Source organism: Xiphophorus maculatus, chromosome 20 (genome assembly GCF_002775205.1).
Source record: "Xiphophorus maculatus strain JP 163 A chromosome 20, X_maculatus-5.0-male, whole genome shotgun sequence".
Classification (NCBI taxonomy): domain Eukaryota; kingdom Metazoa; phylum Chordata; class Actinopteri; order Cyprinodontiformes; family Poeciliidae; genus Xiphophorus; species Xiphophorus maculatus.
This window is the reverse complement of record NC_036462.1, coordinates 2,894,397-2,914,889: the sequence shown is the minus strand read 5'-3', so window position 1 is coordinate 2,914,889 and position 20,493 is coordinate 2,894,397. Positions and strand designations below refer to the sequence as shown.

The 20,493-nt window shown below is 37.4% G+C and overlaps 2 protein-coding genes across 10 annotated transcripts in view; both read left to right on the top strand.

Moving 5' to 3' along the window:
• Window positions 1-5,382, top strand: part of slmap (sarcolemma associated protein) — a 59,595-nt gene extending 54,213 nt beyond the window's left edge. For 6 of the 8 annotated variants that reach the window (XM_023353461.1, XM_023353459.1, XM_014473553.2 and 3 more), the window contains one exon: window positions 4,002-5,382. In XM_023353461.1, coding sequence (XP_023209229.1) covers window positions 4,002-4,097 — 96 coding nt within the window. In that variant the 3' untranslated portion in view covers window positions 4,098-5,382. Of the gene's footprint in view, window positions 1-795; window positions 884-4,001 lie in introns of all 8 variants that reach the window. The other 2 variants (XM_023353457.1, XM_005811633.3) reach the window with 1 other exon arrangement.
• A 2,462-nt stretch (window positions 5,383-7,844) lies between these two features.
• The window catches only part of flnb (filamin B), an 80,596-nt gene continuing 67,947 nt past the window's right edge, over window positions 7,845-20,493 (top strand). For both annotated transcript variants that reach the window (XM_023325191.1, XM_023325190.1), the window contains exon 1: window positions 7,845-8,256. In XM_023325191.1, coding sequence (XP_023180959.1) covers window positions 7,965-8,256 — 292 coding nt within the window. In that variant the 5' untranslated portion in view covers window positions 7,845-7,964. The remainder of the gene's footprint in view (window positions 8,257-20,493) is intronic.

Here is a 20,493-nt window from a genome sequence, read left to right as displayed (position 1 = left end):
GTAGTTTTACTACTTTCTCCACTGTTTGTTCAATGAAAGCATCAATACATATTGATCAATACATCTGAAAATACAGATGTATTGCAATTTAGTGATTTAATTCACACTTTACGCATTACAAATAGGAATATTTTTCTAGAGCATTATTTGTGTTTTTGGGGCCTTAATTGCAGTCATACAGTAATAGATGTAATAAATAGTTTTTATCGTTATCCCAAGATAAAACGGCACAGTAAGTGGTAAATATACAACATAAGAACATAACACTGTAAAGTTATTAACATTATTTAACAAACGGTTTTATTACGCAGCTCTTTTTGTCTTTGTTTTGAGAAACATAAATGACGGCTGAATTCCTATCAGTTTTGCTTGAATAAGGAAGTTGAATTATTAATCAAATTGTTTAAAATGGCTTCATGACAATCCTACTCCTTAGTACTGCAGAAAGTTTCCTTCTTCTGCTGAGGATGAAAAACATTTTTAATAAATTCTGCTCCTTAACAGACACTGGAAATGCCTCAAGTCAAATAATGTGACCAGAATTAGATTAAATGTGTTTGAGTTCACTCAGCAGAGATAAATAAGATTAAAACCAGTTTGTTTATATTTGTTCATGTCAGCTGATTTCCTCTGGTGTTTGGGATGGTAAACAGGCAGCTCTTCAGGATGAACCCACTCGCCTCCAGCCTCCTCTGTTGCCCCTCCTGCCCCGCTGCAGCTGCTCCATCCTCCATGTTGTTTCGTTTGGTTGATTTGCTGGCTGATTTCTTCTTATCCCTCCCTTCCTCCCTCTAGCCATCCATATTGCAGCCTGTCCAAGCCATATTCATGGGCCTTGTCCTGGCTCTGCTGTACTGGTGTTTCGGCCAGTTGTGGTAGAAAGGTACACACCGACATGAGTCTGTCCCGCTGCCTCCATCTGTCCGTCCGTCCGTCCGTCTGTCTGTCTGTGACCTCTGGAAGGAAAGTCTGCTGAGGTGAAGTCATTGTTCCGATCTGGGATCAGTTCAGGGTCACAGATTGTTCTGATCGCAACACTTTGTGTGAAAAATCATGATCAGATGTTTATCATCACTTTTCCTCCACAAAGCTTCGTACGGAAGAGGATTAGGGCCACTAAAGAAAAGTTTTTTTCTGACTTTGTGGGGTTTTTTAAATTCTGACTTTTTTCCGCCCAGAATTCTTTTTATTTTATACTTTTGCAGAACCACGACTGATAATTTATATTTTAAGCTTATAAACTTGGGCATAATGATTAATCACAGCACCAGAGTGTGATTAATCTGATGAAATGCTTGAATTTATTTGAATTTGTTTCTATCTAATGGATCTAATGGACAGAGAAAAATAGAAAGTTGCTTTGCAGAAACAAGCCAACAGTTTATTTCTGTTTTTACATCTGCAGAAAGAGAAAAACCTAAACAAATCCGAGAAACCATGGCAACAAACATGCATTTATAATTATTATTATTGTTATTTCACTGAAAAATAACGGTGCAAATTAATACAACAGCAAATATAATAAGCTTTGGTCGTTTATCAGACCGATACGATAATTTATCGATATATCGTGCATTCTGAGTTTTTGCTAGCCTAGCAAACACGTAACGTTCAGGGTCACTGACTCGGCTGGGAAAATTGAACCCTGAACAGAGATCAGCAGGACTTTGACTTCACCTCCTGAACTTCCTCTGAGGACTGAATGTCCTCTTCTTCATCTTCATCATGTGTGGAGCGTCTAACGGCTTGGCCGTCATTCACACCAAGATCCTGCAGGGGGCAGCAGACTCCCAGCACACATGGACCCTTTATTTAAAGGGATACCGCCACGCACTGTAGAAGCTACTTTAACCTCAATAAAATGAATAAATTTAAAGCAAATTTTACATAATATGATCTGCCTGAGTGTGTAACACTTTTCAAAATAAAAGTCTGAGTTAGAAATGATTTCATTGTGAAATATTCTCAGATTTTAGTGAATTTAATCATGAAACATTACTAAAGGAAACACCCTTCACATTAAGACTGAATTGTTTTTTATTGTAATAATGATATCTAGTTATTAATGGTCCAGTCAAAGCCCAGACGTGCTGAGGCCAAACTCCTGGTATCTCTTTAAATCACTAACATCTCCTCCGTTCGTTCACCACGGCTCTCTTCTTCATCCTGTTTTTATTTTCTGCAGGATTTGTTGGTCCATTAATCACTTTTCTTTGGTTTGCTGCATGCCGTTTGCTCCTTGCTGTTTGTTTGCAGGTTTTTTTCGTTTTGCTCTCAAACTGATTCACTGGGTTTTGTTTCCTGCAGCCATTGGCAGATTCATTTTCACTCCCATCGTTTGCTTTTTGCTTTTATTTGGTGCAGCTTTCTCTTTTTCTGCTTCTGTTCTTTAATTATTTCTTCTTTTTGTCTCCTGCAGTCCTAAAAGTGATAAATAGGATTTTCCTTTTTGGATATTTAGGTTGTTTTTATTACATTTATTTGCATTCCTCCTCCTTAACCATCTGAGGGGAAGATCTCATTAATTAGCCTTTCCTTCATGTCACAATGTTTGCAGAGCGCTGCCTGTTCTCAGCAGCTGCACATCTGTTGTGCATTTGAACAGATGACAGGAGAATTGAAAGCTTGGCTCGGTCTTGAACCGCGTTCAGGTATCTGTGATAAACGAGCCGGACCTGGACGGTGCCGAGGTGCGGACAGATTTTTATGAAGCGGAGAAAAACATCCGTTCTGGTCGAGGAGAAGATGGAGAAAATTCAGCGTGTTTAGGAGTTCAGACCCGCAGGAAAAGAAATGAGGATCTGGATCCGATCCGACCAGAACAGCAGATACTGCAGCTGATTGAGACGTTTTATTTCTAACAGCTTTATTCACTTCAGTTCTCATGTCAACAGAAGGAGAGCATAGAACATGAAACTCTAAATTATCATAAAATCAGCTCAATAGACCTTGACACATTTTGCTGGATGATAAATTGTCCCAGAAATTATTGCAAAAAACAAAACATCTGGTTTTGGGGCCATTTTCAAGTAATTAATGGCAAGAACACATTCTGAAATAGATCAATACACTTTCAGTTTTAAGGAACATTTGGTGCTGGAGCTGGAAGATATTTTAATTATCCAAAGTAAATAAACAAATAAAATGAACTATTAAGAGTCTGTAAGCAACAGTGTCCTTCAGAGTAAGAGCTGCTTGAGACCAAAGCACCAGAATCAAGACTTTTATCATCCAGTTTTTGGTAGAAACGATAAATCAGGCAAATGGAAATTATTGAGTTTGTTTTAATTTATAATGTGATTAATTTATTTATTGCAACAGGCGTAGCAGTAAACAGAAAGTCCAACCCCTTTTCAGCTTTTCAAGGTCCTGAAATGATTTCAATTTCGCCTCAAATTGCAGAGAAACTCCCAACAGATTCGCCGTTTATCAGCACTGGGAATCACAGCCACCAACCCGACGTGGTTCTGTTTACAGAACCGGTGTCCAAACTGGAAAATTTAAACTGTAGGCATGAGTTGTTGTGTTTTAGTTTTACCTGCTCAAATTTTTATAAAATCTGTTATGATTAAAGATCCAAAACATAAAAATCAATTCTAACTTTTTATTAAAAGAAAAACAGGAAAGATTTTCTGGAGTCATCAGTGGTTTTTAATGTTGCTGGCCAAACTTTTACCATTCTTGACTTCTGGTTGACGGCATAAAAAAGTCATTTCAAGAGCCTAAATTGGCCCACGGGCCACACTTTGGACCCCCCTGATTTATAAAGCATGCTTCATTTTTTCAGCTGGATTGTGACCCGGTACTACTTCAGGTCCCGTTAAAAAGATTAGAAACATGATTTTAATTTAAAAATAGAGTAAATATCATCTTTTGGACTGACTTTTATCTCTTCTCTCATCCTTCAGGGTGATTTTCTGACACTCTTTGGTTCTTGTTGGGTTCGGTTCTGCTGACTAACTGGGTTTGGTCCGTTTTTTTGTTTTTTTTTCCCCTGACAGAGCGGCTGGAGCCCCTGGATGCCGGTCATCGCAGTGATGGTTGCCGTGACGGCAGCTGTCCTTTACCCCAACCTGTCCAAGAGCAGCGCTGCCTGAGACGCCGCCGCGCCGCTTTGTGTAAAAAAGCAAAAACAAACACACAAAAAAAGAAAGAAAGAAATATTGTACATAATTGTAGAGGGAACGTGGAGGTCGTGTTTCCTGCAGAGGACTCGGATACTTCCTGGTTTATTTTTTTGGAGTTCTGTCATTTTTATCTTCTGATTCTGGTCGGGTCTCTCTGGGTGACGAAGCGCCGAAGGTGAAACGTTCCAGCTCGAGTTTTTTTTTCTCTTCTGAAATATTTACAGATATTTATATCAAAAATCTGCATCATTTACTCCAAAACAAGAAGAGATTTCCCTGTTTGTTTTTGGAGCAGATGATTCCACGTTTGGTTACTTCCTCCAACAGTTAACACTAGCAGTCTGGGAAACAATCCGCTGGGAAGCGTTCACACCGAGGCGTCACGTTTTTGTTCTTCTTCGGGGAAATTTGGGGTTAAAACTTGAAGCCAAATTGTTGAAATTCAGATTAATATTTTTTACTTTTCTGTTTTGGTTTTTAGTTGTTTGTTTTTTAGGGGGTGCAGGAATCGGGGGGTTTAAGTGCCTCTGATGTTACTAACAAACACTGCAGTTTGTGTGCAGAGAAACACACATTTTGACCACCAGAGGCCCGTCGGCGTTAAGAGTCGGACTGCGATGTCATCATTTTGGCAAATGAAAACAGAAAATCTTCACGATGTTCATAATTTATCAGAGAACGGGAAAGTTTTGGTCATATTGGAGCGAGAAAAAAAAAGTTAAAAATGCTTCCTGCTATGATTCTTCAGAGAAAATTGAACTTTCAAGTCCAGATTAGAGAAACAAACGTATTTATGACAGTTTGAGTCCAAATCTTAACGTCGGGTTTTGTTTTTTTAACACATCTAAGTGCGTCACAAACAGCTAACATGGCCGCCGACCCGCAGCGCCGGGGCCTCTGAACGTTTGTTTTTATTCTTCAACAGTAACGAGCTCTGTGGGTTTGTGTCGGTTCACACGTTGGGCAACGTTCGTCATCGTCCGTGTTAATCTGTCTCGTCTCCGTGTCGATTCAAATAATAATGAATAAATAATAATAAAAGACAGCGAACAAATATTCCTGATGTTTGAAGAAAAAACACTAAAGTTACAGAGAGAATTGTAAAATAAAAGGTTGATGAATGACGTGCGACTAGACTTATTTTGTTGAGACTGTTTAGAGTTATGAGAGGTGAGAGCTGTTGTAGAGAAATGTTATTGAATATATGCAGAGAAATGTTTTTGGATTAAAGTTGTAGCAAAGCTGACCCACCAAACCCGCCTGCAGCCTCTTTAATCACTTCTTATTCACTTGGACCAGTGTTTTTACTGGAAATGTTTCCACAAACAAGGTTCATTTTTCTGTTGAAGCTCAAAACGAAAGCCCAGGTTTCAAAATGCATTGAGAGCAGCAATCTAAAAATATCACTTTATATCATTTTTAAATGAATAATTAGCCAGATTAAATATTAATCCTACTGTGAAGCACGGCGGTGGTAGAGTCATGATTTGGACTAAAACCTGGAAACTGAGCTGAAGCTCCAACTCTTACCAAGTGCTAGTCTATTTTTTAATGAAGATAAAACTAACTTACAAGTATCTAATAAAGCTTGTTTTCAGTAAATAATAACTTAAAATATATTTTTTTAGAGTGCTAGTTCCATTGGCAGATTATTTCACTTGAAACACATTTTCAAATGTTTTAAGTGTAATAATCTGCCATTTCTATTTAATCAATATTTAAGAATTATTTGCTGAAAACCAGCTCCTCCAACTTGCTGAAAATTTAATTATAAGTTAGTTTTGTTAAGATATTTGCTCTAAAAGCTTGTTTTTGCAGTACGATAACTTTAAATGTCCCTTTGTGTTGACTAATTTTACTTGAATTGTACCAAATAATTTACTATATTTTGGACAAATGTTCTACATTAAATGGTAAACATGGCAGCAAATTTTCAACAAAACGTCTGAAAAAGAATCATGCTGCTACAATGGTTTAGTCAAAGTTTTCTTTCTCCTTCTGTAAAGTAGTAAGTTTTAGTATATATTTTTTAAAGTAAAAATTTAACAAATTTCTCTCTTTTGTGGAAAAGTTTTACCTGAAGTCAGAAATCTGGTAAATTTGGGTTTCGGTTTTCTTCTTCTGCTGTTTCTAAAACTGACGAGCGAAGGACCAAGAGTCTCTGAGACGTTCAGTTTTTACAGTGAAGACCTGAACAGCAGACGGGTCCGGACCCGAGTCCTCGCCGTTCCCCGGGCGTCTCGGCACGACAATCCGGCATCAATCATCGAGCCGGAGGAGGAGACGGCTGGAACATGTCTGGGATTTAGAGATGACGCATAAATAAAACCGTCTGCAGCTTTATGAAAACAAAATGTTCTGGTTTATAAAACCAAACTTTTCTGTCATTTAGTTCAATAAAATCAAACTGATCCCTTAAACCAAACTTCTCTTTTTTATTATTATTATTTTTAAGTCAAACAGTTCCCTCTCTTTTAATATTCTTTATTTATTGATAAAAAAATAACCTTTTCTTTTAATAAAACCAAGCTGTCCTCTTTTCTTAAATAAAATCAAACGGTTTCCTCTTTTTTTCTGAAGAACAATTTTTTATTATGTTTTTAATAAAACCAAATTGTTCTCTTTTTTCTTATAAAAGTCAAACTATCCTCTTTAAAAAAATAAACACCTCCCTCTTTTGTTCTTTATGATGAAACTTATTTTATATATTTCTTACTAAAATCAAACTTCTCTTTTCTGCTGTTTTCAGTCCTGAGGTTTTAATATAAACTCCATTTTAACTTTAAATCGTCTCACATTTGCTGATTTAACTGAACGTGATGAGGAGGCAGAACCTTCATCAGGTTCTGAATCGATGGAAGCCGATCAGATCAAACTTTATTGATCTGCTGGGCCTGAAACAGCAGAAAGCTTGATGTCGATAGTGACTCAGCAAAATGGACCTTTAAGGTCTTTTTATTTTACTCCTTTATTCCCTTTCCAGTGATGAAGATTCATATTAAATTTTCAATCAGAATACATTTTAAAACGTTTTATGCTGCTAATATTCCAGAATTCTCTATTAGTCTATTATTACTCACAAAAGGAAGAAGCAAAAACAGAAAATACATTTCAAACTAGGTGGATGTTTTCACTCAAACGCACTTTTATATATAAATGTTTAATTTGACACATTTGTAATTTTATGAAATAATCAAAACGTGAGTTATAGTGCTGTAGGTTAGTTACAAAGTTGATTTTGACATAAAACACAAGATATCTTGTTTTATATAAATTAAAAATACTTTATCAATCCCAAAGGGAAATTAAATTTTAAGTCAAAAGTCATTTCAAAGTTTACAAAGACAATCTTGAATTTACAATAATTTATATATTAAAATATTAATATACATTTTATATTATTTTTGTTTTTGTTAGTTCATTTACGTCTACAACTTTTAAAGAAAATTTTATTTTAACTGAATTGAATAATTAAGGAAAAACATAAAATATAAAATAGAGTATATGTTTGTTGCAAGAGTTGCCTCATTCATTCTGGCAAAAATGCTACAAATCAACTCCCTGCTAGTTTTATATGTTAATAAAGTTGCGTCAGAGCGCATCGTGTATTCTAATATCAAAGTCGGAAAGAAAAACATGGGTGAATAAGAGGAAGTTGTGATTTCCGAGCCGCAGTGAACGCAGCAGCAGCCTATAGTCTGGCCGAGGTGAGGCGAAGACTTCAAACCAAGTTGCGGCGGCTCCGAGGAAACACCTTCGGCTTCACTCACACTTCAACCACAACCAGAACCAGAACCAGAACCGAACCCACCGGGCGGGGGGGAAGAAGAAAACAACATGCCGGCCACAGAGAAGGACCTGGCGGAGGACGCTCCGTGGAAGAAGATCCAGCAGAACACCTTCACCCGCTGGATCAACGAGCACCTGAAGTGCGTCAACAAGCGGATCGTGGACCTGCAGCTGGACCTGGGGGACGGCCTGCGGCTCATCGCCCTGCTGGAGGTCCTGAGCCAGAAGAAAATGTACCGAAAGTACCACCCGAGGCCCAACTTCAGGCAGATGAAGCTGGAGAACGTGTCGGTTGCGCTGGAGTTCCTGGAGCGGGAGAACATCAAGCTGGTCTCCATCGGTGAGTGACCGAGAACGGAGCGGCCTGGGCGGGGTGGAAGCTGGCGGAGCCCCGCTGGCGGAGAACCGGAGGGGAGGGAGGGTCACGGTGGAAGTAACTTTCCTCGTGTTTTAACCAGAGTTTGGGTAGTAAAAGTAGTTTTACTAAAACTTATTTTTACTCAAGTAACAGGAAAAAGTAGCCATCCAAGAAATTCCTCAAGTAAAACATTATTTAGTTAAAAAGTTTACTCAAGTAGTTTACTGAGTAACTGATCAATGATCGATAATTTAATATTTAAATATTAATCAAACAATGGACCAAAATAGAAAGCTTGGTGGACATTTTGATATTTTAAGGACTAAAATGATAATGATTCATATGTCAAAAAATATCAAAAAAAGTTTCCATATCAGCTTCTTAAAAAAAAAAAAAAACTTCTGAAACTTTAACAAACTGCAGGTGTCTCTGTGTCTGGTGAGGTTTTGGTTAAAACGTGTTTTTTTTCTTCGGTGGGTAGAAAATCCAGAAAATGTTCTCAAATCAGAGTAAACAATAAAATTACTGAAGTAAAAGTAAAAATGCAGTGTGTTAAAAACTCTCCTGAAAATACTTTCCCCCCAAAAGTTACTCAAGTAAATGTAACTATTACTGCTCAACTCTACTTTTACTCGAGTAACATTATGAAGTATTTAATCTTTTACTTGAGTAAAATTCCTGGATTTTCTCCCCACTGAATGAAAAACAAAAACTCTCCTGCAGTTTCTGTTCAAGTTTCTGAATTTTTACATGGAGAGAAACTGATCTGGAAACTTTTTTTTTTTTTGCATTTTGATCCTTTAAATATCAAAATTTTCACTTGACTTTATATTTTTGTACTTCAGTAGAGTTTTTACTAAATACTTTTTTATAGCAATTTCTTGAATGTCTACTTTTTACTTTTACTGGAGTAAAACTATGTTGAAGTGGTGCTACTCATTCATACTCTGTTTTAACTTTTGTTTATATGAAAAACAAACTTATCAACTTTAATTTAGCATAATTTTACTGTAATACTTAAGGTTTGTTGGTTCCTTAAGCTGTAGTTTCTCCTATTCCTGGCTAAAATGTTTTTCCTCTGTTTTTAATTACCTGACACAGATTTAATTGCAGTTTACTCATTAAAGTTCATAAACTTCAGGGATGCATCAGTGTTGTCCTCTCAGCTGCTGTTTATTGAATTTAATTGACTTTTTAAGACCTGATGGTGATAAAACCTTCCTACTTTGAGGTGAGGTGCATAAAAGGTGTAATTTCGAAATGATTGCTGGTTGGTCCAGGTCTGGGTGGAGTTAACCAGCAGCAGATGAAGCACACCTGCTGTCCAGGTTTTCATTAAGGCCTTTCATGCTGAGTTCAGGAAATGGAGGAACTTTCAGGTGGAAAATCAATGAAAGTAACTGATTTTAGCAGCTCTTCTTGACGGGTCATTGAGTTTCTGTGGGAGAGAAACCGCAACCATTTCAGATCGGAACCGGCCCGATTCCCCACCTTTGAGCTAAATGTTACATTTTCTGTTAATTTAAAGCATCAAAACAACAACTGGGCAACATGGCTTAAAATCAGATCTTTTTTGCTCGCTTTCTTCTCCTTGAAAATATTTGCTGCCATTTAAAAAATTTTTAAGTGTATTTTATTTTAATCTTCCTTTCTGTGAGTTGGATGGTGAAATATTACGAGAATTTTTATTGATGAGAAAAAAAAATGGAAAAATCTTCTAGTCATCAGAATCTGATGTGAGCAGCTCAGTTCTTTGAAACAAACACAATTGTTTCAAATTATTGCTACTGGTAATAATTTCATGCTGATATGTTCAAAGATAAAATGTTACCTCTAAAACTGATACCAAGTATAACTTCACAAGATGCTCGACATTCCTCATCTTAATTTTACATTTTTTATCCTGATGTTCTAACTAGATTGCTACTTTGTTCTTCTCATATTATGATTGTTATTCTTATAATTAAAATAAACATAAAAACATACCAATCTGTTGTAGAACGGACCTGAATTTTAAAGTGTAAATTAATAGAAACTTAAAAACAAGATGGCCGCCGTGTGTGCTGACATCACTATGAACTGTGGAAACCTAAGGAGTGCTTTGGTGGGAAAAAGATACAGATTTACAGTAAATCTCTGAAAGCTAAAAATAAATGTATTGATAAGATGGATGTTGCCCAGCCTGCCACAATAAAACCTAATAAACTCCTCTGGGTGAAAACATGACGCAGTTTCTCTGTTTTTACCGTTTTCTGCTGGATTCAGATTCTTTTCTTCTAATGAGAAACATTTTCTGCATCAGCAGGTCAGATAAAACTGAATCGATATCGGCCTGGAAATGTCCTGATCGGTGCGTTTCTGTCGAAGCGTTTCTACAGGAGGCTTATCACTGGTTGTTGCTGGTTGTTACTGGTTTTTACTGGTTTCTGCTCCACTTTGTTTGGATGTTCAGCTCGTCACTTGCTGTGATTCTTTAGAAAACCAGATTTGTTCCAGCCTGCCCTGCAGGATTAGGAGCAAACATCCATCTTCTCTTTATTCATCCTCCTCTCGGGTTCGCGGAGGGTCTCCTCCTTCTGCAACCAGAGGCGTGAGTCGGCAGGAGGGAACTGGGAGTGGCGTGGGAGGAGTTAAGATCGGAAAGTAGAGTTGACCATGATTTAAAAAGACAAATATGCAGTGGATTGAAAAGATTTCTCAGACCTTAATGTGTTTTACTGGAATATGCCACAGATTTTTATTTAAGTCTGGACTTTGACTAGGGGGTTTTACCCAGTGTTGTATAAAGTATTGAAATCTCAGAGTCAAGTAAAAGTACAAGTACCTCTCCAAAATATGACTTTGGTAAAAGTCCAAGTCACTGACTGAAATGTTACTTGAGTTAAAGTCTTAAAGTATCTGAAACTTCTTGTACTTAAGTATGGAAATTACTGTAAAAATGGATGTACTCAAGTAATGTAATGAAAAGTACAAGTAAAAAGTAAAACAAAGCAAATGCAGTTTGAATGAAATTTTTTATATTTTGGTAAACTTGTCAAATACACTTAAAATAATGTACCCAACCAAGTGCAGGCAAAATTAAACCTGCTAATAGATAAACCTGCAGGCATCATTTAGTTAAGAAAATTAGGTGCTTTACCTATAGCACAAGGTTAACTTAACCTGCTTTACAACTGATTATTATTCATTAAATTTAGTCTAAATTGCTATCGCTATGGCTTCTGTCCCCCCTTGAACAGAGGAGTCTAGGTAGCCTGTTACAGTCAACATTAGGCCTCAGCTAAATACACCACGTATGGAACTGAAACACTGCCAAACAAAGTTCATTTATGGTCAACGTTCCACAATACAGTAGTGTCTAGTGACCAAGCTATAGTTACTGAAACAGGAGGATTATTACCATTTCATAAGACGTTACCTCGATGTGTTTCTTCAAGTTGGACGGGGAGTTTTTGTAAGATAGAATTTCCACATCTTCGGGCAGGAATAACATAAACTGCATGCGGTACGACGAATCTTTAACACCCACGAAAGAGTGTATTGTGTTTAAATAAGGCCATGGGCTCTCATCACCAGCTGGTGGTTCCCCTGGAGCCGTGTCCGACGTAGTTGCAGTCGTTGTGGTCTCCGTCTCCTCCTCCATGTGGCTGCTGCTGATTGCGAGACTTGCTTTGTGTTTAATGGGAGAAGCGAAACAGGTGTATCCTATTGGAGGTGATGAACAAGCCCAGGCAAGCAGGCTACGGACTTTGTTCGGTAGCCTGCTTGCTACTTGCTAATCAGTAGGTGGGATCAAAACACTTTGTTTCTCTCTCTCGCTTTTTTGTAACGAGTAACTAAACCACACATTGAAAATGTATCGGAGTAAAAGTACGCAATTAAGTTCGGAAATATAGTGAAGTAAAAGTGAAAGTTATCAAAAGTGTTCATACTCCAGGAAAGTATGAAGTACTCCAACATATACTTAAGTAAAGTAGTGAAGTATTTTTACTTCGTTACTATACAACACTGGTTTTACCACCTGAATATGCTCCGAAAACACTAAACCTTACCAATAGTTTGGTTTAGTTTTTAGTGTTAACATCTTAACTTGACCAACTTCAAGTGACTTTTCAACAAGATGTGGAAGCTTGTTTTTGATAAATAATTCTTGAATATTGAGTAAAAAGTTTCCACTAGGAACCTTTTCTTCTTCAGTTTAAGACATTTTGCATGTTATAACTTATTTACGTATATTTATGTATATCTATATATCTCGGTAGACTCGGCTTGGTTGGCGACTACGTTTTCAGCTGCTGCGGTTCTCTTTATTGCTGCACTGAGTCAAACGAACCGAACCGTTTCAGCAACCTGTTTCCCTCGCCGCCTGTGGGGGCGCTGCACCAGGAACCACTGAAGAAGACACTGAGCACAACTTCCTGTTTCATGAAATGTAAAGAAAAATTGAGTGGCATCAAATTTTAGCAGATGGACGGTTTGACTTTTGTCTTTAGTTTTTAAGAGTCTTTTCTCCCACTAGCACTAAGCTAACTCGTTTGTTTTGGTTGTGTTTACCCAGAATGCCTTGTGGTGTAGTTCGCTTCCCGATCTGCCAGCATCCAAACGGCGAGATAAAATGCTTCCATCAGCTAGTTTTAGTTTTCTAACCGTCTTTCACTTCGCAGCAACCAGTCAGGTTGAGTTGTTTGAACAGCTTCGCCTTCAGTCAACAGGCTGATTCACCTGCTGCTGCCTCCGGGCTTCACCAGGTGTGTCTTCCTGTCTGTAGATCGGACCTCCATGTTTCTCCCATTTAAAGTGGAAACGTCAAAAACCTGTAGCTTTTAATGAAAGAAAATTACTACACTGAAATATCATGCTGGCATAAAATGAAACCAAGTAAAGGGAAAATGTGTTTGTATTAGGGATGCAGACAATTAATCAACTTGCGGTTAATTGTTGATTAATGATTTATTAGATTTATTAGTTCAAATCATTAACTAATAATGTTTGGTAAGACCTCTGCTTAGTGTTGTAGTTTGACCTCCATCCAGCAGGGGGCGCTGCTGGTCATCCTGAAGCGGAGCCGTTAAAAGAGAAACATGGATGGCGGCCATTTCTAAGAACAGGAAAGAGAAAGTGTCGACTTCTCAACCAAAAGTTACTGTTTTGTTACGAAAGCAACGAGGATTTGGTGACAGACGGACAAGATGACAGAAAAAATGTTTGTTTTTCTTTCAGTGGGTAGAAAATCCAGAAATTTTACTCAAGAGTAGAAATACTTTAATAAAATTACTCAAGTAAAAAGTACACCATAGTAAAAAGAAAACAAAACTAAAAGTAATTTTTTTCAATAAAAGTTCCAGGTACAGTATAGCTACAATAATAGAAAAAAGATTAAAATATATTAAAACACATAATTCCCATGAACAGCTACATTCATAAATGAATTTTGAAGGCATGTGAAAACGTCTCAGTCCTCAACACAAACCAGGATTGATGTTTTTGTTTGTTTTTCATAAATTTCTTGTCATTTTTTCTAACCAGAAATTCACCAGACAGAAACGCCTGCAGCTTCTGTTAAAGGTTCATTAACTGGTTGGAGACATTTTGTTATTGTTTGGTACTTTTAAGAATTGTCATTTAAAATACCAAGATTTCTACATAACTTGGATGTTAAATGATTGTTACTTTGGTCAGTAATTGAGTAGACTTTTTACCAAATCCTTTTTTACTCTCGAGTAATTTCTTGGATAACTTTTACTAGATCCCAGTTTTTGGGTCCTCTGCCCATCCCTAACTTTTTACACAGACTTGTGAAGACGCTGTTATCATTGCATCACCTGGAAATGTTCTGGGTTTTCTCCGCCAGGTCGGCCAGGAGGCCGGCGCCGATCCTCTGAGGGGTTTTAACGTTGGCTGTGAAACGTTGTAGAAAGTTCATGAATACTGCAGCCTTTCTTTTCCTCTGAGTTCAGAGCGAATGCCGGTTCTTCCTCGGTGGAGTTCCCAGCGTTCGGAGGGAGAGAAGGAAAGCTGCTGAGGGAGGCGAGGTCACGGCGTAAACGCTGGTGTTGCTCTCATTTTGGTTTTCCCACCACAGGAGAGGAAATGACTGAGTGGGAGCCGAGCTGAACTTGCTGCAGCTACACCATAAAATCGCTCTTAAATTAGAAATGTGCTTGAAGCGGGGCTGCACCTAACAATTATTTTACTAATCAATTATTCTGACCACTAATTGGATGAAAAAAATTGGCACACTTGTAATAATAATAATGCAAGAAACGCATTTCTAAAGACCAATAAACTTTAAATTCCAACATGTAACACTGGAAATGGATTTTAAACATGCAAAATAAACAACAAATAAAATGAATTTTGGAGTCTCTGTAAAGAAAATGAATCTTCAAGAAAAGTTGAGACCAAAACATTAAACTGAAGACGTTTCATCCAGTTTTTGGTAGAAAGAGAAAAATGATAAATCATGTAAATAAAAATGATTGAGGTTGTTCTAATTTATCATGTAATTGATTTATTGCTTGGACTCTGACAGGCCTAACAATATTAGAAACGGAGTTTTTAAAATAAGAAAATAAATGTTTTATTGCCCAATATTCACTAATCTCATTCATTCAGCGAACATTTTACAGAGATTCATCTGAAGTAAAAAATAAAAGTTCAGTCTTTTCTGCTGGATTTAAAAAAAATCTAACTGAATAATAACCAGAAAGCAAATATTCATATATATTTTACAGAATTTTAACCTGGTGAAGCTAAAACTTCCACTTTTCCAGTTTGACAGGATTTTATTTTATTTGTGTTTTTTTTATCTTAAATGCAAAATGTTAGTATTTTTTTTGTACTCTTCCTCAGAATATGTTTTTGTTTCAAACTGCCTTTTTTGGGTTTATAAAATCCAGTAAACGATTAATCAGTTACTAAATTACCTAATTATTTCAAAGATCAATTAATCATGATGAATGGCCTCAGCTCTGGTGTAAACCCCTTTTTGTTCTGACAGGATCGGTCGCTAACCGTTTGTTTCTGCAGATAACGTCGCGTTTTGTTGCCTCTGCTTCAGTTTATGATCAGCTGCTGTTTGAGCTCTCGTCAGTTTCTACGATTAGTGTTTGTCCTTATCGCCACGGAAACGCTGTAATGGCCTCATCAGTCAAATGCTGCCCACCCCGGTCGCTGCGGCCTTCACCTCCTGACGGTTCGCTCATCAGATGTGATTGTAAACGTGGCAAAGCCAATATTTACTGATCAATTAGTTCAAACCAGGCAGAAGTTTTAATACGAGTTTCACTAATGAAGCTGCTTAAACGATGAAAACAATGTGGGACTGTCGCTGATTTTAAATATGGCTCCAACATGTAGACCAGAAATGCACATGATCCCAGTTTGGGTTTAGTGGTATGAGGACACACTGGTACTGGACCAGTTTGGGTTATCCTGCTGATAACTGGTTAAACAGGAAGTTATGGTCTGAAGATCTGATCATTATATTTGGTGTTAAAGACCCAAACCTTGGTGTTTGATCGCCCACAAACGGCCTCCGACCCCCAGCTTTAGAAACCTCGGCTATAATCTGCACCTTTACCTGACGGACATAAAACTTTTTTTTTTTTAGCTCCTGTCTCTTTAAGAAAAGCCCCAGCGGTCTGTCTGCCCCTCTAATTGGTGAAAATTGGCTTTTTAGGGAGATTTGGTTTGAGACGTGCCAAACTGCCTCCTCTGGGGGCGTCGGATGAAAGTTTCATGGTCGATGAACAGAAACGCCGGCTGGGCTGTAAATGAGGCGTTTAGGAGTCCTGTGTTCAGTGGGAAAACTAACTCCTTTTGGTTTGTATTTGCAGAACACGTCTAAAGTTTACAGGATTCCCAGAAAGAAACCTTGAATGTGTGGGAAAAACCTTCCTGGTTGTGAAATCTTGCCTGGGTCCCTTCCAGCAGCAGGTTGTGCTGCGGGTGTGTCGTCAGGCCTCGGTTGCATCATGGCTGACTGGATCCCTTTGGAAAAATCGACCTTTGCTGCAGCATTCGTCACATTAAGTTGTTTACCGTCACAAATTCCTGCAGAAGATATCGGGTTTTCCTGCTGAGTGTTTTGTTTTCCCTCCCAGCCCGACGGTAAAATCATTGAAAACTGACCCTGAACTAGAACATTTGTATTTACTCCCAGCGGTCAATTCAAACATCAAATTTACATATTTAATGTTTGATTTTTCCCTCATTCCTCCATCTGAGCCACTAAATAACGTGTGTTAATAGCTCTGGTATGCAAACAGCGTTTGTTGGGTTTTTCCCCGTTTCATCACTGCTCCTTGCATTTTCTCGGGTTCGGTTTCCTTTCTGGCTCAGTGAGGAAAGTTTATTTTATCTGTTGATGTCTGAGAAAGTGTTTGTCTGTCTGGAGCGACAGGAATCGCTTAGTGCTCTGAAAACAGGCCCAACAGGATCCGAAGCGCTCGGCTGTCGCCTGCGCAGCGTTTTATGACTTCAGGTTATTTTTAATCTGGAAGCAGTTCTGCTGCCTGCGCTGGTGATACTGGTGATACTGGTGATGCTGGTCAACAGGAAGATGACATATTTTGCTGTTCCTCTCATAATAACAAATGTTTTTGGACGATAAATTGTCACAGACATTTTTGCGATGAACAATACTAATGTTGTTTTGAGGCCATTTGCAAGAAATATAGTGATAATGACATAATAATATCAATAAACTTTCAATTCTAATGCATATTTAACACTGGAAGACATTTTAAATATCCAAAATGGATAAAACGACAGAAGGAATTAAACAGTTGGTTAGTTGAGACCAAATCAACAGTCTGAAGACTTTTTGGTGGAGAAGCTAAAGAAAATGGAAATTATTGCATTTTTTTTCCAATTTATCATGTTGATTTATTTTGTTGCCTTTTGCAGCAATGTTCTTGGCATTTTGCAGGATTTGTATTTATGTACAAAGACGAAGTTTTACTCTGTTCTCTCCTGCAGTTTGTTCTTTAGTTTAGATTTTGTGCAGTTTATTAAATCACAGTGAAAGTCTACATGTTTTTTCTAAAATAATAAATAACAGACCATATTTTCAAAGGTTTTTTTTATTTCCATCATCCATTCTGTGAGTTGGACAACAAAGTAAAATTAGTTTAATTATGAGAGTCAATAGTTTCTGTGGGGGGTTAGGGTTGTCTGTGGGATGTTGATTTTTATGGAAAATATATTAATATATATATATATATTAAATATGTAAATATATTAATATTTATATATATATATAATATATTTAATTCTGTTTTTAACCTAATGACAAGAAAATTAGATTTAAAATGTGTTGCTGTTATTAAATGGGGAAAAAAACTACATTTGCTGTTTTATGTATATTTAAAAGTATGAGCAGTTTATTAATTTTAGTTTAGAGTCATTTTTCTGGACTGTAACCTTTGCAGCCGATTTATTTGTTGTTTTCATTCTAAATCCTTTTCTTGCTAATCCTGATTTAATTAACTGGTTTTTGGGCTTTGTTTCTCTTTTTAGGACATTTTTCTTTATTCCATCGTTTTGCAGTTACATGAACTCCCGTCTGTTTCTGAGTGGATCCGGACTTTGTGTAGGCCACTTGCAGAGCCGCTCCTCTGACTTCATTTTCCATGAAACTCGTTTTAGTTTGGACTCTTTCGGTTTCTGTGACACGTTAACCAAGCATCCGTCCAGCTGCTCCCGTCCTCAACCAGAAACCAAACACACACACACACACACACACAGTTGCTCTTTCGGCTTGCCGTTGCCATGGCGCCGTGTGTAAACGTCCCTCGGCTCTCTCTGCTGCTTTCAGGAAGTTCAGACTCCCGTCACGTTATCATGGTGTTGACATGTTTGTTTGTCTCTAAGACGGCTTAATCTGTGATTGTGTCAGAGTTGGATCTTTATCGCTGCTGGTGCCGATAATGAGGTGATGTCATCGTTCCGCTTAGTTTCAGGCTGAGAGATCTGGAAACAGACCAGCTGCTAGCTGGAGAGTCAGACAAACTCCCAATCAGAAGAGTCGGAGTATTTGTGAAACACTAGTTTTTACAAATTATCTCTTTTTTTCCCCCCATTATGTTGTGGGAATTACTCTGATATAACTTTAAAAATATAAAACAGATTTTAACCTCCAGATTGGTAGAATCTGAATTTGTTTTTAGAAATTCAGAGTTTTATTTTTTTGTCATTCTTGATTCTTCTTGACTCAAGTTTTTTACTTACTTCCTACGTGGCACCGTCATTTGAACGCACCATCAGCCCATCATTACAAGCTGCTCAGACGAACAAAATGAACATTTTGGTTTTCCTGCGCTGCAGTTACCACACCTGGCCACTAGGGCAACCAACAGGATTAGAGGCGTTTCAGAAAAAAATTCAATTATGAGAAAAAAGTCATGAGAAAAAATCAGACCTACAAAAAGTCATAAGATGCGTCATATTGAGGGAAAAAGTCGTAATATGAGAGAAGTTATAATTCGAGAATAAAGTTTTAGGCCAATTGAGTTGTGATGATGCGAGAAGTCATGTAATCAAAATAATGTGAGAATAAAGTCATTATTAAAAGAACACAGTAGTAATTTTACAACTTCTGGTAATATTGAATTCTGGTATTTTGAGTTTATTCTCAATTAAAAATAGAAAAACTTTTCTGGCCTTAATACTCTGTAGGGGTTAAAGGTTACAGCCGAGTTGTCTGGAAGGTGTGAAGTGGGAATTGGATCTTCTCCAATGTTAACAATGAACAAATGAATGAATGAATGAATGCCGTTTCAGCGATACTGACTCTGATCTTGTTGCATCATCACATCAGCATGTGATGATTGGTTGGACTTTCATCCAGAACAGAAGGGATTATTTTTAATCTGAGTTTTACAACATATTTTTTTACATTGTAATAAAAGCAGCAGGAAAAAGTCAATTTCTGCCAAAAAACTGACTTTGGAGATTAAGCTACAATATTTTCTAGAAAAACATGGAACTGTTTTATCTTGAATATTTGCTCAGAAATTGTAAAATTTTTCACATAACAGAAAAAACCTGAGAAATTTCTGATCTTGTAAAGTTGGAAGTTTGACTCTGAACTCAGAAATTTCCACTTTTAATTTGTTCATTTTAGAAAACTTTTGAGATTAATCTAAAAACATTTTGTCAAAGTGTTTTTATTTCTGGTTGTGGTGTACAGTACACCACTTTGGTCAATTGTGTTTTTTAATTAAAGTGTTTTAGAAATAAAGCTGGAACTTGGAAATTTGACTTTCGGAGCTCAGAAAGTTTTTAAAAAAATTTTAATTTTTGGGAAATTAACTTTTTTTCCATAGAGTTTTATTTAATGTGTTTGCTGCTGTAAACTCTAGATGACCTTTGACCTCTCCTGTGTTCATCAATTTCTCTCTGGCTGATTTCTGCTCAGTTAGTGGAGAAAAACTGAGCTGGGCTGAAACTCATCTGGTCACACAGTTCAGTTTCTCCGCTCTATAGAGAGAGAGAGAGAGAGAGAGAGGAGCCGTATGGGGGCCACACACACACACACACACACACACACACACACAGGAGTAATTGATAACAAACTCAGAGAAAAGCCTCTCAAGGTCTGTGAGAAGTGAAGGACGTTCCACCTGTTGTCCCAGCAACGCCGCCGATTGGCTGCAGCGAAGCGGCGTTTTTCCTCGTGATGCATTCAGGTACCGCTCGAAAAGATACAAGCAGGGACATCTGTGGAAAAGATCGGAAGCTGGATCTCATCCTGTGGTGGAACGATTTAAATCAGAGGCAGGTTTATCATAATCAGAACGTAAACAAAGTTTCGTCAGATCATGTGATCAGTCTGCAGCCGGAGAGAAACAGGAAGAAAGTTGGTGAATGTTTCTAGATTCACTAGATTTCTAACTCTGACCCCTGGAACAACTTGTCAAACTTTCGTCTTGATCAACATGCAGATTTTTCAAATGGTTGAAAATGAAAAACTGCAGTAAATGAAGATGTTGTCTTGATTTGATCTTGTTTAGCAAAGCAAAAATCCTGAATTTGATGAATTTAGACCAAACGACACTTTAAAAAAAAGTAACCAATCACGTCTACTTCAAATATATCTTTTGACCATTTAAAAATACAACCTTCATATTTTTATAATTCAGTTGAGCTGTTTTGTCACCATTTTCTGCTGTTGGATGTTTACATGTTGCACCTTTTCAGACTCTTGAAGGACAA